General features: G+C 35.0%; 2 protein-coding genes across 3 annotated transcripts; both read left to right on the forward strand.

The window, feature by feature from the left end:
* The first annotated feature begins 896 nt into the window (after positions 1-896).
* Positions 897-3371, forward strand: LOC122314804 (chorismate mutase 2-like). 2 transcript variants are annotated; one of them, XM_043130405.1, is made up of 6 exons: positions 897-1084; positions 1348-1582; positions 2000-2086; positions 2170-2313; positions 2624-2716; positions 2979-3371. In XM_043130405.1, the coding sequence occupies exons 2-6, from the start codon at positions 1358-1360 to the stop codon at positions 3210-3212; spliced, it is 783 nt and encodes a 260-aa protein (XP_042986339.1). In that variant the 5' UTR covers positions 897-1084; positions 1348-1357; the 3' UTR covers positions 3213-3371. The 2 variants fall into 2 exon arrangements, with proteins under 2 accessions (XP_042986339.1, XP_042986338.1); XM_043130404.1 differs by lacking the exon at positions 897-1084 and having other exon boundaries at positions 1189-1582.
* A 2136-nt stretch (positions 3372-5507) lies between these two features.
* On the forward strand, positions 5508-16063 carry LOC122317466 (DNA-directed RNA polymerase D subunit 2b-like). The gene is made up of 8 exons (XM_043134575.1): positions 5508-5863; positions 6749-7222; positions 7888-8100; positions 9358-10241; positions 11590-11875; positions 13052-14002; positions 14469-14740; positions 15409-16063. Exons 2-8 carry the CDS (start codon positions 6761-6763, stop codon positions 15908-15910), a joined length of 3570 nt encoding a protein of 1189 aa, XP_042990509.1. The 5' UTR covers positions 5508-5863; positions 6749-6760; the 3' UTR covers positions 15911-16063.
* Positions 16064-16870: the final 807 nt, after the last annotated feature.

Below are 16870 nucleotides of genomic sequence, written 5' to 3' on the forward strand. Positions count from 1 at the left end.
AGTGCGTGGGGAGATTGATGGGGGAGGAGTTATCGTTTAGGTGGGGAGGAGCCTTCGTTCAGATGGAGGAAAAACTTTCAAAAACGCACCATAGAGAGATGAACCCCAAAAATGAAATCTCCATTTCATGAAACGCGGCGTTTCCTTTTTTCCATGTCAGCATTGGTGCGTGAAATGATCCGCCTCATGCCTGCAAGAAGACTTTTCCATTGCGTAAAGCTCTCTTTCGCCATACATTTTTGGTTCCTACCTAATTTTCACGGTTATTATGTTGTTTGTTTATTTTTTCCTCCTTGTGGTTGGAAGTTGCAACCAAAAAGTCAAAAGCAGCAAATAGCCACGAGAGTGAAAAATAAAATGCATTTATTCTCATTTTATCTCAATATTCTAATATATTTTAAATATAAATATTGTTTAATTTTTAATTTTTTAAAATTTTTATCTAATCATTATAATTATTTTAAATTTTTAAATAAAATATAAAATATAATTTAAATATTTCAAATTCTTAAAATAAAATATTTTAATAATATTTTAACTTTATAATATTTTTATTTAACTTTTTTTTTTTACATTTTTTTAAATCTTATAAATCATCTTAACTTAAATAATTTCATTCTATTCAAATTATCTTATTATTATTATAAATTTTTCATCATATTTTATCTTTTCCCATCTAATGACATTATAGCGAAGAAAAGCAAGGATAGTGCAAGAAACAATGAGATTTTATTTATATAAATACTTTCTATAATTACGAGAGAGAAACATTTGAGTGGAAATCACGAAGCAATTTATGAAGAAAGTAAAATCCTTTTGTATCTGGTCAAAAGTCAACAAAGTTTGGAGGGTATCTTTTGCAAAGAGAAATTTTGAATAAGAAGGATTTTGTTGGCCCCGTAAACCTAAAAATAACATTTGCAGAGGGCCGCCGGACCAAACCCACGGACGGCGTTTAATATATAAAGATTTTTATATATAAATATATAAAAAATCTCTCCCTTCCGTCCTCGGGCATCAGCTCCTCATTCCCTGGCTCTCCCTCTTCGACGGGTACAGGTCATAGCAGAGCAGTTTAAAATAGGTATTTTATTTCTCTCATTGACTTTTTCTTTCTGTCCGACAACTAACAACAAGATGATTGACCTCTAAATATGGAAACGCGATTGATGTGGTTCTTATATTTTCCCGCAATGTCAGAAATTTCGCAGAGTATCCACTTTTGCATTTTCTTCTTTCCTTTATTTATTCATTGTCAGTCTCTGACAAAAAAGAGAGAGGACAGATCCGTGTTAAAATGTCGTCGATATTACTGATTTTTTTTCTGGTATATCATGGTATTGTTAGACAAAATCATATGGCAATGGCTCTCAATGATTCCGTTTCGGCGAATGCTATGACGCTTGATTCGTTAAGAGATTCTTTGATAAGACAAGAAGACACTATCATCTTCGCTCTGATTGAGCGGGCCCGGTTCCCCACCAATTCTCCGGCCTACGATCATTCTTACGCTAAGTTTCCTGGGTATTCTGGTTCCTTGGTTCAGTTTGTTGTTAGGGAGACCGAGGCCCTCCTTGCGAAGGTATGTGTCATTCCTCCAACTTTTTAAAAGACAACATAACAAAAGAAAAAATAAAATAAAATTTTAACGCTGAAGATTACCATAATGTCAGACCAGACAGCCTACTGGCAATTTTGGGCTTCTGTATACTTTGCTTTTGGGTCGGACGTCCTTAAGTTTCACAACAATTATCAACTTCTGTCAAATCTACAGTTGGGTAGTCTTAATTTGAAACTATGAACGTTATGCTGGTCAATAGGACCTGTAGTAGCTCCTTTACCCAGTTAAACGTACCTGGTACAGGATCTGAAAATCTCCCCAACTATATTGCTTGCCTGTATATCTATATATATATATATATAATTTAGTCTTTATTGTGCATAATTCTTGCTACTCTCTGCTTGAGTCTCAGTTGTAGTATGACCTGGAATATTACAGGCTGGTAAATTTACAAACCCTGAAGAACATCCTTTTTCCCCTAATGACTTACCGCCATCTGAAGCGCCACCTTACAACTTTACAAAGGTAAATGATATGCCCCCAAGACTCTGGTTTTGCTTTTTAATTTTGTAAAGGTCGACTATTTTTGGATCTAATTCCAGCTATAGGTTTTGCACCCAGCAGCTGCTTCCATTAACATAAATAAGTCCATATGGAATATGTATTTCGATAAATTGCTTGCCTTGTTTACTACCCCTGGTGATGATGGCAATTATGCATCAACTGCTGCAAGCGACCTCGTGTGCTTACAGGTAACGGTGCCGTGAACCTTTTCTTTGTGTTTTACAGTGCCGTTTATAAAGTAACAATCTTACTTCTCCCAAGTCCTGAGGATCAATTTGACGCCCCTTCTTGTGCAAAGTTGACTTTTTTCCCTTTAAATTTTGTACGAGAAGACGAGTTGCTGCTCAAGTATCCATTTTTGTCCAAAGTTAAACTTTCTTCTTTTAAAATTTAGTTGAGGTGGTAAGTTCAGGTTTTGAGAGCTCTGGATATGGTGTCTTGATCGTTGATTGATGTAATTCGCATTTTAACGAGGAATGATATGATTATTGCTTGTAGGCCCTCTCCAGAAGAATTCATTACGGAAAGTTTGTAGCTGAGGTGAAATTCAGAGAATCCCCTCGAGAATATGAACCAGCAATTCGCTCTCAGGTACTACGGGTGCATCATTAAGCACCATAGTAGATAAAGCCTTGGTAGTTTATTTGCTCTGTTGTGATCTCAATGCACTGAGATTTCTATCTATTAAGTTCATTGTTGCCATATTATGCTAGATTATCATTACTTATGATGCCAATGAGAGGCATTTTATAAGAATATATTAACTTTAGTTTGTGTAGGCGCTAACTCCTGAATAGAAAGAAGACAATAAAATCATGTATTTCATATTGGATAATGTGTTTGGTTCTTTCAGGACAGAGATGCTTTGATGAAACTGCTGACAGTTGAGAGTGTGGAGGAATTGGTAAAAAAGAGAGTTGCCAAGAAGGCTATGGTGTTTGGACAAGAAGTTACATTGGACGATAACAACGCAAAAAAGGGGAAGTGCAAGGTTGATCCGTCTGTTGTTTCTCGCCTTTATGCGGAGTGGGTAATGCCGCTCACCAAGGTTGTCCAAGTTGAGTATCTCCTGCGCCGCCTTGATTGAAGCCTATTTCCCATTTATCATTTTCGAGGCCGACATCATTCCATAAACTAGCGAATTAATCTACATTTATATTTAATAAAATCTATTCAATGAGTAGACTTACAGATGTATGAATACTTGTGCTATGAAAAATATTGAGTTTGCTGGGTCTTACAACAACGAACATTGTTATTATGAAGCAAAACTTGGCCACGGAGAATAATGTTATTTACCTGTAATAGAAAAAAAAAATTATAAATATTGAGTTTTGCTACTCATCATCCCGTATATCATATTTATTTTTATTTTATTTACTTTGATTTTATTTTTACGTAACTAATTAAATTTTATTTTTATCATCTATATAATATATATTTGGTAAGAGATAAAAATAAAAAATTATGTATATTGTGTGACGTAGAAATGAATAATATAATTACAAGGGAAATGCTACACATCATCTTACACCACACATTTTATATATTAAAATATTATTTTTTATTTTTTTTTATTTTATTTTATTCTTATTAAACTAATTAAATTATTTTATTTATCATCTACACACTATATATTTGTTATAGAAAAAATGAAAAAAAAATTAAAATAAGTGTAGTGTGTGAATTGTAAGGAGGACAAATAGATTTTTCCTAATTACAATTCGTCGCGCTACAGCAGGTGCCACTGCATTAATGGTATTCCCATTTTTTCATAACGATTGTGACGGACATTTTGACCAAAATAGGGAGTGGACCACATCTCGGATATTTTATTTTTCTCTGATGTTACATTGTTAATAATGATCCCTGTTAATAATGCAAGGGATCGTCTTTCAGTTGGAAGATAGTCAATTTTTAATTAAGGAGCGTAAAAGATTCGGTACTCTCATTCTAGAAGAGAAATGATATTAAAGTTATTTGTTTTATTTTTTATAACGTGATATTTTGTAATAGAATATTATGTATTCATATTCCTGTTCAAAAGCTTTCCATCTTAGTAATTATTATTATTATTACTATTACAAACATGATCTGAAAGTTGTAACGTCTGGATTATAGATTATGTACTAAATTAAAGTTTTTTCCATTACCAATTTTTATTATCAATAAATCACGACAAATTGTTAAATAATTTTGAAGTATGAACATATAGTTCTCTTAATAATATATTAACATCAAGCATATCTCTATGTCATTATTTAAGAAGTTATTTAAATGTGCAGTTTGGATATTAAGATGAAATAGTTTTAGATAAAAGTTAAATAAAATATTATTAAGATATTTTTTTAATAATATTATTGCTTTAAGACTTAAAAAAGTTAAATTATTTATTATATTTTGTGTTAAAATTTAAAAAATTTATAATAATCAGATTAAATAAGATGAAATGAAACATTTTTATTGTTCAAACATGCCTAAATTGTATCCATCAAGGAAAATAATATGAGTTTTGGTACGATATTCTCATTTCGTGACCGGTCATTAATGTAGCAGATGAGTTTGCAAATCCAGCCATTGATGGATCTAACTAATATTATTAATTATTCAACTTTCAAAACAACTATATGATATTATATTGCTTGATATATGTAGATTAGCGTCTTTTAGATATAGATTACTTGTTTTAGGTTTGTTGTTTGTTCTAGTTTTATGCTCGAGTTATGTTATATATATTTCCTTTTGTTTATTTTTTACGTACATCGTTATTGTGATTGATCAAAATATTTATTTTTTATAAAAAAAGTGAAGTAGCTAATTATAATAGTGAAGTGCGTAAAATAATATATAAAAATGACTGTATATAAAAAAAAATTTTATTCTATTATATTCAAAAAATACTTTAATTATAAAAAGATTATACACGAACAAACTCACAAATTGATGTGGTTTGATATGGTACGTCAGATTATAAAATTACATTTATTATAAAATAGATCTAACAGATTTTATGAAATTATATTAATTTGTAAATTTATTTTATATAATCTATTTGTATCTGTAACATTTCTCATAGTATTTTATACTAATCTGTTTTGGCTTACGAATTTTAGTTCGCAATTTTTATAAAAAAGCATAATTTTGAGAGTTCTGTATTCTTCAAAATTATTCCTTTTATGTAAAATCTATTTCTTTATAAAAGGAGGGCAATTGATTGATAAAACCTGTATACCGTAGATTTTTTTTTTTTTTTTTAAAAAGTAATTGTTTTTGTAAGTAAGTGGGAAAAATACAATCTTTACACTATTAATATGATAAGATTTAATTAATAAAAAATTTAAAATTTAAAATTATCTTGTAAAATAAAGTTCATTCTCCGAGGCGAAGGAGTGAATTTCCTATGCTACTCACTCAACGTCTGCTTAATTCCCATGTTTTAAGACGAAAAGATGCCGAGCAGCGTGGACACATTTGTTACTGTGATTAAATAGGAGGGGGGCGTCAGTTTGGATTTCCAGGTTGTTGCTCTAAAATTTGTCATCACGGTCCTCCACTCCTCCGTAGAAGTGAAAGGCGGACGGAGAGTTTAGAGTATTTGCGTCATTGCCTGGTTCAAAAACCCTAGAAATCACGCACACACGTACGCATTGTGTGGCAGGGAGTGTGAAAAACAAAACCCCTGGAATCACTGATCTCTGGCTGGGGTTTTTACAAACTCTTATAGGGAAGGTTTCTAATGTGAGTATCTCTCTCTCTCCGCATTTATATATATATGTATATATATATTTTTTTACTGTTGCAAACCAAGATCTTTTTCATTTTTTTTAATGATTACGTTGGAGTTTCGGGCAACAAAAGAAAAAAAAAGTTACTTTTGATTCGGTTTGGCTGATGAAGAATCTTGTTGAATGCGACTGGTGGATGCACGAGAAAATAGTGCATGTAAATTGATTGATTTTAGGAAAGCTTTGATTTTTTTTTTTTTTTTTTTTAAAGAAAAGAAGAGATTGTACGAGCTAATGATAAGAGCTGAGGAAAATCCAAATCCCTATATATGTAAATAATGCATTTTTTGGGAAAGCAAAATATTCAACTGAGGAAAGAACTGGTTTTTATATGCGGTTTTATTTCGTTTTGCTTATTTTTTTGTTTCTTGAATCTAGAGCCTACGCTAATATGGGATATTTCAAAATATTTGAAGTTTTAAGGTCTTGTTGTGATTGAAGCATCTCATGCAAGCATAAGTTCGTCTACCTCATTACATTTTAGAGGTCTACTTGAACCTAAAAAAGGTCAGAAACTCCAGCTAATTCACATAAGGATTAAGATATTAAACTACCAATAAAAAAGGACTAAGATATTAAATTAATGCTAGCTTCAGATGTCACTTTTTAAAACGTCTTTGTTCTTTTGGTTTATGACGTGTCTCTTAGGAAGATTTATTTATCCATGCATTGTATGTGTGGTTTTCCATATTTTGTTTTGGAAAAAAGGGATGATTTAATTCTGCTACTGAACGGACCCAACAAGTGTCTCCCCTGCTAAATGGATCATTTGGGTTTTTATATGGTTGCTTTGACAATTTTACTTTTTATTGATCTTTTGTCCTTGTTTTCTTCACAGATTTAGAAGCCAATGGAGGAGTCGTCTGATGCCAAGGAAGATATTGGTATTAGTAAGGGTGATAATCTTTCAAATGGGTTTGATATGGATGTAGATGATGAGGAATTTATTGAATCATATAGCATACATGATCTGGACCAAGAGTTTTTGAAAAGATTTTGTAAGAAGGCAGCCATGTCATTCTTTAATGAGTATGGTCTCATTAGTCACCAAATTAACTCATACAATGACTTCATCGAGAATGGTCTCCAGAAGGTATTTGATTCTTTTGGTGAGATTATTGTTGAGCCTGGATTTGACCCTTCAAAGAAGGGAGAGAGTGAGTGGCGATATGCTTCAGTTAGATTTGGGAAGGTCAGCCTTGACCAACCAAGCTTCTGGGGTGGTGAGAAGGATAACGATATGTTTCCTAGGCATGCCCGGCTTCAGAACATGACGTACTCATCAAAGATGAAAGTGAAAATTCATGTTCAGGTGAAAAAAATCCATTTTATTCTGACAATAGCTTGGAGCTTGGATTGTTGATGATGCTACTGTTCTGCTTATCATAGCTGAGATTCTGTATCATGATTCCTTTATTAGCTAAACAATTCCTGATTTAACATTTGTATTTTTGTAGTAGGGTTTTCTGTAGTTTTTATATTATTTTAGTAAGTACAATTTGTTACACAATATCTGTAACTTTTGTGACATTGGGGAAAATTGCTTTTCAGAAAGTTGAACTAACCTGTGCAAAACTGTTCTGTTGACTGTCCCATGAATGCAATCTTATGCGCCCACACATGCACATCCTCATTTTTCATTATGTTCCTCTTCGGTATGTGTTAATTTATTTGAAGGATTTTTCCCTTGTTAAGTGCAAAGAAGTTGCTATTTATCTGTTTTATTTATTTAATTTTTTGTGTGTGCGCGCTTTATATCCTATTTCTGAATACTACGATGCAATTAGAGGCTGCTTTTGTTATGTGGCTCTTTAACTTTAAGAAAGGATCTTACAGCTAAAGTCTACTGCCCAGTATCGCTGTTGACAAATTTCTGTGTATATTATACATGTGCATCATCTTGTTGTGTAGTTTATCTGCTGAGAAGAAAATTGCAGAATTTTTATCTGACTCTGCTGCACTTATATAATTTATCAGGTATATACCCAAAAACTTGTCAGAAGTGACAAGTTTAAAACTGGAAAAGATCAATATATCGACAGAGATGTCATAAATGAAGATAACAGGGATATCACAATAGGGAGGATCCCTGTGATGGTGAAGTCTGAGCTCTGCCGAATGAAAAGAGCAGAGAAAAGAGACTGTGAGTTCGATAATGGAGGATATTTTTTGATCAAGGGTGCAGAGAAGGTGAGTTTGAATAATATTTTCTTTGGGTTTCTATCCTGTATAGGGTTTGTATCCATGGTTGCAGCTCAACTTGATTTTCTCCTCACTTTTGACTTGCTCCTTGCTAAACTATATTTTACTATGAAACACTGATACAGATAAGAAACAATATGGAAATGTTTTTATGTCAATTTTTGAAGGTATGCGGCAAGGATAGGCTCATGAATTATTATATGAAAATACTATAAAAATATTATGATTTTTTTGTAAGATACATAATAAACACTTTGCATGGTGGGAGTAAGATGTTTTACTTGTTGAATCAATTTTCCAGGATCTCTTGTCTAAGTGAAGAATATCTTGTCTAATAAATGTTAGCAAATTTTCCGAGCTCTTAGATTATTGGTATGCAAACATGTGTGCATGCATTCATAATCACATTCTAAGAAATAAATGATGAGCAATTCGGGGGTGCTCATACTTTCTCCTCTTTGAAAGTGACAAATTTTATTCTATACATCCAGTACCTTTCAGTTTATTCACTAATGGCTTGTTGCTTCTTTAGCTTTTTTCCTTTTTATTTTTAGTTTTTTTTTTCAGCTTTTTATTTCTGCAAGAAATATATAGAAAAAGCTAAGAAAAAGGTTTGCTATGCCTTTTTCAGCAGCCTATACTCTAGTTTTCATGAGGGCCGTTTGATCATGGATTTGTAAGGTTTTGGTCTGTTCACAGTTTTTCATTCCGCAGTTGAAATCAGATTGAGAGAGGAGTCGAGGTGGTTGAACCCTTTAACCACCTCCCCGTTGTTCATACTCGTGAATTGGGTAGACTTCCCCCCCGTCCCCGCCAAAAAAATGTGAACAATATAAAAAGTGCAAATCCAATATAGAAAGGATTGATGTCCTATGTTAAGGTTTTGGTATAGATGTCCTTGTTCTAGGTCCAGATCCCATTGCTTCTATATCCTAAATTGTAGCTTTTTTCCAAAGTTAGTTTGCATTATTTGCCTTTGATTCCTTTCATGGAGATATTTCTTTTCAATTTTTGGTTGTTGGCATGCTAGCTTTTTTACCTCTTTTTCTTTCTTTTTTTTTTTTTTTTAATAAAGAAATTTTATTATATTTTATAAAAACTTTTTTTCTTTACCTTTTCTTTTGCTGTCTCTAAAATCTTTTGTGAATTTAATATGCTATGCAGGATGTTGATAATTGATAGATGTTTGTCTTTTTTTTTTTTTGGCCAAATGTTTCTATAATCTCTATGTTGTGATTATTGCAGACATTTGTTGCTCAGGAGCAGCTAAGTATGAAGAGGCTTTGGATTTTGAATAATCAAGGTTGGACAGTTGCATACAAGTCAGAAACAAAGAAGAATAGGTTAATATTGAAACTGGTGGGGATTTCTAAAATTGAAGATATCAAAGGAGGAGAGAAAGTTCTTACTGTCTATTTCTTGTCAACAGAAATCCCTTTATGGATATTGTTTTTTGCTCTTGGTGTATCATCAGACAGAGAAGTTATGGACCTGATTGATTATGACATTGAAGATGCCAGCATATCAAATATACTGTTTGCCTCAATTCGCGAAGCTGATGAGAAATGTGGTGGTTTTCGTAGAGTAAAGAAAGCTCTAAGTTATGTAGATAAACTTGTAAAGAGTACCAAATTTCCTCCTGGGGAATCGATTGAAGAGTGCTTTAGCAAGTATCTGTTTCCGGGACTCAAGGTCCCAAAGCTGAAGGCTCGTTTTCTTGGGTATATGGTGAAGTGCCTCCTGCAGGCTTACACAGGCCGCAGAAAATGTGATAACAGGGATGATTTTAGAAACAAGAGGTTTGACTTGGCAGGTGAGCTACTTGAGCGGGAGCTGAGAGTGCATCTTGCACATGCACGGAAGCGCATGGCAAAGGTTTTGCAGAGAGACCTTTATGGAGAGCGTAGTGTGCGTCCAATTGAACACTATCTGGATGCTTCCATAATCACCAATGGTCTTACACGAGCATTCTCAACTGGAGCATGGTCACACCCTTTCAAGAGGATGGAAAGGATTTCAGGTGTAGTGGCAACACTAGGGCGAACAAATCCATTACAGACATTGGCTGAAATGAGGAGAACACGCCAGCAGGTTCAGTACACAGGGAAAGTTGGCGACGCCAGATACCCGTAAGTGTTTTTGAACATGTATGAGGTGTTTTTCTATTCGTTACTGGTCATACAATCCCCCTTTTTTGACATATTGATTGAATGAGAATGCTCTGGGAATTGTGCAAAAAAATCTCAGATTTGAACTTGTCTGCTGGGATATAAATGGCGTTGTCAACATTCTCTTTACTATATCTTGGGGTCAACATTCTCTTTACTATATCTTGGTCTATTAGGCACTTACCCGAGAAAATCCTGGTCCATTTAGCATTAGTTGTCCCTTCCCTGTAAAGCAGAGTTAATGTTTTAATGGTGGCTCAGGTGCGCACCATTAATTTGTGTGCAATGCGGTTCTTGGTCTGAACAATCAATCACGCTAAAGATAAATGCTGACTGTACTAGCAATTTAAAACATTTGATTTTAGCAAACAAGTTAACCTGAAATTGTAATTAATGTGTCTCATTAAAGCAAAAGGGTCTGTTGACCTGAAATTTCAGGACTCCTTGAGGCACACTTTCCAATCTGTGATCAAGAGGTGACATTGAATGTATATGGCCTTTGGCATTACCGGGAGATTGTTCCCCCCTAATGAATTTATGGTATGTAAAAATGAAATGTGGAGAGGTGGGTAATGAATACTCTTTGGCAACTTAATTGAAGAGCAGGAACAGGAAAGAGAATGAAAGTTGCAACTCTCTCATTGATGACGAGTCTCTGTTTCTTGTCAGGCCTCACAATTTATATGTATGCTATTTTCGAATTATGCTCCATATGTACCTTGATAATGCCTATAATTCTTTTTCTTGATTATTAATAAAATTTATCTTGTAAATAAATGTATGCTTTCTATAGTTGGAACTGAAGTAATAATGAACAAGTGATAAAGTGATGATAAGAAAATAAATGCATTGAACTTAGTAGATTTAACAAAGAAATTATGTCTAAGGTGAAATACTGGTAGGTTGGTGTTAGAGATGCCGATGGAAGTATTTGCTACTTATACAAGAAAAGGATATCTTAGACATTAGGTGAACTATTCTTCCTCCTATTCGGCGCCCCCCCCCCCTCTCCTCCTCTTTACTGTCTTTGTTTGCTTTCTAGAGACATGTCAAAGTAGCGAGGTTTAAGTAAATTCAGATTGCAATTAGCATTTGAGCGAGTTTTTCCCCTATATGTTATGCATACAGTATCATTAACTGTTTATTTTATTATTATGTCTTAGGTTTCAGTATCAAATTATGTCTGCTGTAGCATATGCATATTTGTTTTCCTCATTATTGGAATGTTGAGTGCTTTATTGGTTTGGTATTCGAGATGTTTGTCAACAAGAGCTGTAAAATATAATCTGATAGGATTTTCTGTGTGCAGACACCCTTCTCACTGGGGGAGGGTATGCTTTCTGTCTACTCCAGATGGTGAAAATTGTGGGCTTGTGAAAAATTTGGCCATTACTGGCCTAGTAAGCACAAACATATTGGAGCCTATGACTACTATATTTTTTGATTGTGGGATGGAGGAGTTGGCAGATGATGCTTCAGTGTGTAGAAAATATAAAGTGTTTTTGAATGGGGACTGGGTTGGAGTTTGTGAAGATTCCATTTCATTTGTTGCTGAGCTCAGGAATAAACGACGCCAAAAGCTGTTGCCACATCAGGTTCTCTATTGGTCAAACCATATATAACCATACTTGTGGTATAATTGAGGCAGATAACCATTGTTGGAATATTGCTTTGGATATAAAGTTGTTAGTATTTTATAAGAGCTTGAGGAAGTCTGCTCGACAAACTTTCTTGTAGGTGGTCGCTGTTTGTGGGAAACTCTGTACATAAATAGGCTGACCTTAATGCATGCTAGTGGACAGCCTCACTGCAAGCTATTATTTTTTCTATATGGGCTAGCTTGTTGGTGGATGCCTTGCCTGGTTAATTTATGCTGAATACTTAGCCACAATATTCCTATCACTCTTAAATCTCATTTGCTCTGTGGTTTTGAAATTATTTTCCTCCTTCTATAATATTTACTTGGAAAATGCACTTATAAAAAAAAAAATATTTACTTGGAAAATGCTATGAACTATACCCCCATCCCACTTTTATCCAATTATGTTAACTTGGCTTTGCTCATTAAGCCTTCTATGTTATTAAAAAAAAAAAGGAGCTGTGTTCCATTCTAATTTGGCTTGGAGTTTTTGGGTAGTGTCTCACGGGCTCTCTATTATGGGCTAGGTGTTTTCTTGTATACGTCCAGTGTATTTGGTTACTCCTATTGATATATATATATATATATATATAATATTTTTACTTAAAAAAAAAAAAAAAAAAAAAAAACAAGAGCTGATCCGAGGGTTGATGGAGAAGGTCATGTCAATATTGCAGAATGAGATTGGGATGGGAGAACTCTATTTACTTTATCAATTATATAAATAGCAAAAACAATCGTTAGTTCAAGTTTTTCACTATCTTTTAATTTGGTTTATGCTCTCAAAAGTTCCTTTTCTTGTCATGCGTGATATGATGCTCATCTAAATCTAAATACTGATTGTACTTGAAATTATAATATTGAAGTGTATATTTTAATACTTTTTCCTATCTTTGGTATGCTGTGTTGATCTCATTACAATACTGAGAATTGCTATGGGTATTTTTGTTCCTCCCAGCTAAATGCTTTGAAACATACCTAACCCACATGAAGTAGCCTTTTTTTATAATTTAATTTTCTTGCTGTCCTTAACCAATGGTTGTAAATCCGCTGTTCAACTTTAGTTGGTTTGTGTTGGTTGATAGATTCTTCTGGCATTTCCAACATCTTTAATAGTGATTTAGTCTTGCAGGTTGAAATCAAAAGAGATGAGCAGCATGAAGAAGTGCGCATATTTTCTGATGCTGGTAGGATTCTACGGCCTCTTTTAGTTGTTGAAAACTTGAACAGGGTTAAAGGATATAAAGGTGAAAATTACACCTTCCAATATCTCTTGGATAAGGGCATAATTGAGCTAATTGGAACTGAGGAAGAAGAAGACTGTCGTACTGCATGGGGCATCAAGTATCTGTTCATGGAAAAAGAGGGAAAGTCACCTACTCAGTACACCCACTGTGAACTAGATATGTCATTTTTATTAGGTTTGAGCTGTGGAATTATCCCATTTGCAAATCATGACCATGCCAGAAGGGTCCTTTACCAGTCTCAGAAGCACTCTTCACAGGCTATAGGGTTCTCCACAACAAATCCTAACATTAGAGTAGATACTCTGTCTCACAGTCTATTGTATCCTCAGAGGCCACTTTTCAGGACCATCGCCTCTGATTGTCTTGGAAAACCAGGATCTCCTCTGGGTCATCATGGAATACTGCCAAAGCCTGAATTATACAATGGCCAGAATGCCATTGTGGCAGTCAATGTTCACCTAGGGTACAACCAAGAGGACTCCTTGGTGATGAACAAGGCTTCTTTGGAGCGTGGTATGTTTCGGTCTGAGCACATTAGAAGCTATAAGGCTGAGGTTGACAATAAGGAAACTTTGGAAAAGAGGCGGAAACCTGATGATTGTGTCAACTTTGGCAAGATTCAAAGTAAGATTGGACGTGTTGACAGTCTTGATGATGATGGTTTCCCTTTCATTGGTGCAAACCTGCAGAGTGGTGACATTGTCATAGGGAGGTGTGCAGAATCTGGGAATGACCACAGTATTAAATTGAAGCACACTGAAAGGGGCATGGTTCAGAAAGTTGTGCTGTCTTCTAATGATGATGGAAAGAATTTCGCTGTGGTGTCCCTGAGACAGGTAGTTTATAATGTGATGCCTTTGAATCCATATGTGAATATAACCCATAGGGGTTTTCTCAAGTAGCAAAGGCCTTGGGCTTGGGCCATGCTCCCCCTAGGTCTAAAGTTCAAATCCCCTTGGGTGCAAATGATCTCTAGGGGCCATTGGACTGGGGAATTTTCTCTTTGAATTATCTGAGGTGCACTAGCGGGAAACTCCTTGTCAAGGGCTTGTGCACTCCCAGGATTAGTCGGGATGCTGGTTCTGGACACCTGGTGCCAATAAAAAAAATGTTTATATGCACATCTGCAAATTTGTGTGCACATGCATGGACCTTTAGATTTATACATGCATATGTGCACAATGCGAAAAACATGTAATTTGTTATAATGCAGTATTATACCAAATGTGGCTCAGAAGGATTTTAGGCTTGCCCCTTGCTTTATTAGAATGTCAGAAAGATTTTACTTACACTTTACTGCAGGTTCGATCCCCATGTCTCGGAGACAAATTCTCAAGCATGCATGGGCAAAAAGGTGTTCTAGGCTTTTTGGAGTCTCAAGAGAACTTCCCTTTCACAATACAAGGGATAGTACCAGATATTGTAATAAATCCACATGCATTTCCTTCAAGACAAACTCCTGGTCAACTCCTAGAGGCTGCTTTAGGGAAGGGAATAGCTTGTGGTGGTTCCTTGAGATATGCCACCCCTTTCTCCACACTCTCTGTTGATGCCATCACGGAACAGCTTCATAGGTAACTAGTGATTGCACCATTCATAGAGTATAATGCATGGTTTCTTTGAATTTTATTTGCATTTGTCATCGCTTCATAGGTAGCGGGCCATACTCAAAATGTAGTAATTTCTTCAATGTAGCATGGTCCAAAAGTTCTTTGAATTTTCTTAGATGGGGTTGCTTTACAAATGAAAATATGATGGATCCAGACAGTTTGTCATGGAGTACTATCCCATAATCAGTGTCCACTTTGGCAGAAAACAAAGATTAAGAAAGGACATTAAATGCAGGTGCAACCTTTGAATCTTTGATCCTATTTTTCATTATTAGCCTTAAATAATAATTTAATAATTAAAGAGTGGACGCTTTATTGTTTTGTTTTAATTCTATATTTTTCTTGATAAATTAAAAAGTTATATAGAATTATAGAATTGGAACAAAACTTGATTTAATTCTATAAACAAGGGTAATATCAGTGAAAATAGCTAGTTTTAGCAATTGTGCGGCTTCACATGACAATCATATGCTCAGATTTACCTTCCCAGTTGCTAGGTTGCAAGGTATATTTCAAGTTCTATTATGTGTCTTGAGGGGTTATTTCATCTCCAATCTCCTATCGTTCATTAGGTTTTGTGTGTGTTTGTTCAAATGGTCACCAGACAGATTGTTGTGTTAAATATGTTGCAGGGCTGGATTTTCAAGATGGGGAAATGAGAGAGTATACAATGGACGAACTGGCGAAAGGGTTCGCTCCCTCATATTTATGGGCCCTACCTTCTATCAGCGTCTGATTCACATGTCTGAAGACAAGGTCAAATTTCGCAACACTGGTCCAGTCCATCCTCTTACCCGACAACCAGTGGCAGATCGGAAGCGATTTGGTGGGATCAAATTTGGTGAGATGGAGCGTGACTGCCTTATAGCACATGGTGCCTCGGCGAACTTGCATGAACGGCTTTTTACACTCAGTGACTCCTCCCAAATGCACATATGCCAAAAATGCAAAAATGTTGCCAATGTGATCCAACGGTCTGTGCCTGGTGGCCGTAAGATTAGGGGTCCGTATTGCCGGGTCTGTGAATCATTAGATGACATTGTAAAGGTTAATGTCCCTTATGGGGCTAAGCTATTGTGCCAGGAACTTTTCAGTATGGGCATAAATCTGAAGTTTGAAACCCAGCTCTGTTGAGCTATGGTCATTGGAGTTGTTTGTCAACTTGAAGGCAGGGATTATTTTGTTAATGTTTGGATTTGTTCCCTCAAATATCTGTACATCCCAGTCGGTTGTGTTAATTTCAAAGACAACTGTTTCTCAACTTTAAGGCAGTTATTATTTTGTTAATGTTTGGCGAGCCAAGGGATCGGTTATCTCAACGGATCAATTAGGATTCATGGTGTTGCTGTTGTTAATACACTATTTTCAGGTCAAGACACTTGGCTAAGATATTTTAGTAGGCAGCATCATATTGAAGGAAAATTGGACTCTAGGCTTGTATGCAGCATTACTATAATGCTCTAAGATGAGGCTTTTGTCCAGAGGAGGGATTTTACCCAGAAAAGATGGATGTGCTGTAGCGGCCGAAATATTTGCATTTTAGTACACTGTTATGGCCCCTGAAAGGCCTGGGGTTGGGTCTTTCTTGGTGCTGCATTGTAGTTTATCTTATATTTATGTAATTTTATTTTGAGATGTTTAGTTTACAAAGAGGTTTGGCAAAAGTAAAATCATAAATTGATACATCTTATATGTTAAATTGTAAAGTATTTTGTAGTATAAAGTAAATCTATCATATCACATTTAGTCATATCAATCTATGAATTTTATTTTGTGAAATCACTACACGAACGTAACAATTCTCTTTTATTTTAGGTTGTGAATAATGCATTGCGGGCTGCAGATTTCGAGTCATCTCTGGCCAGAAAAAAATAATCCCATGACTGCTTTATGACGAAGTGCTATCCACGCCAATAGAAGCTAACAGCAGGGAAATGACAACATTCATGAGAACGAGTCGGTACCCATTTTGGTTTTGGTAAAGGAAAATGATAGGGTTACAACCCTATCACTACCCTTTGGTAAAAGATCTCAGCATTGAGAACGGCTGTGGTTTTGGTCTCGAGGCTGTTACAGGTCACGCGATCTTTTGTT

This window comes from Carya illinoinensis, chromosome 7 (assembly GCF_018687715.1).
Source record: "Carya illinoinensis cultivar Pawnee chromosome 7, C.illinoinensisPawnee_v1, whole genome shotgun sequence".
Lineage (NCBI taxonomy): Eukaryota > Viridiplantae > Streptophyta > Magnoliopsida > Fagales > Juglandaceae > Carya > Carya illinoinensis.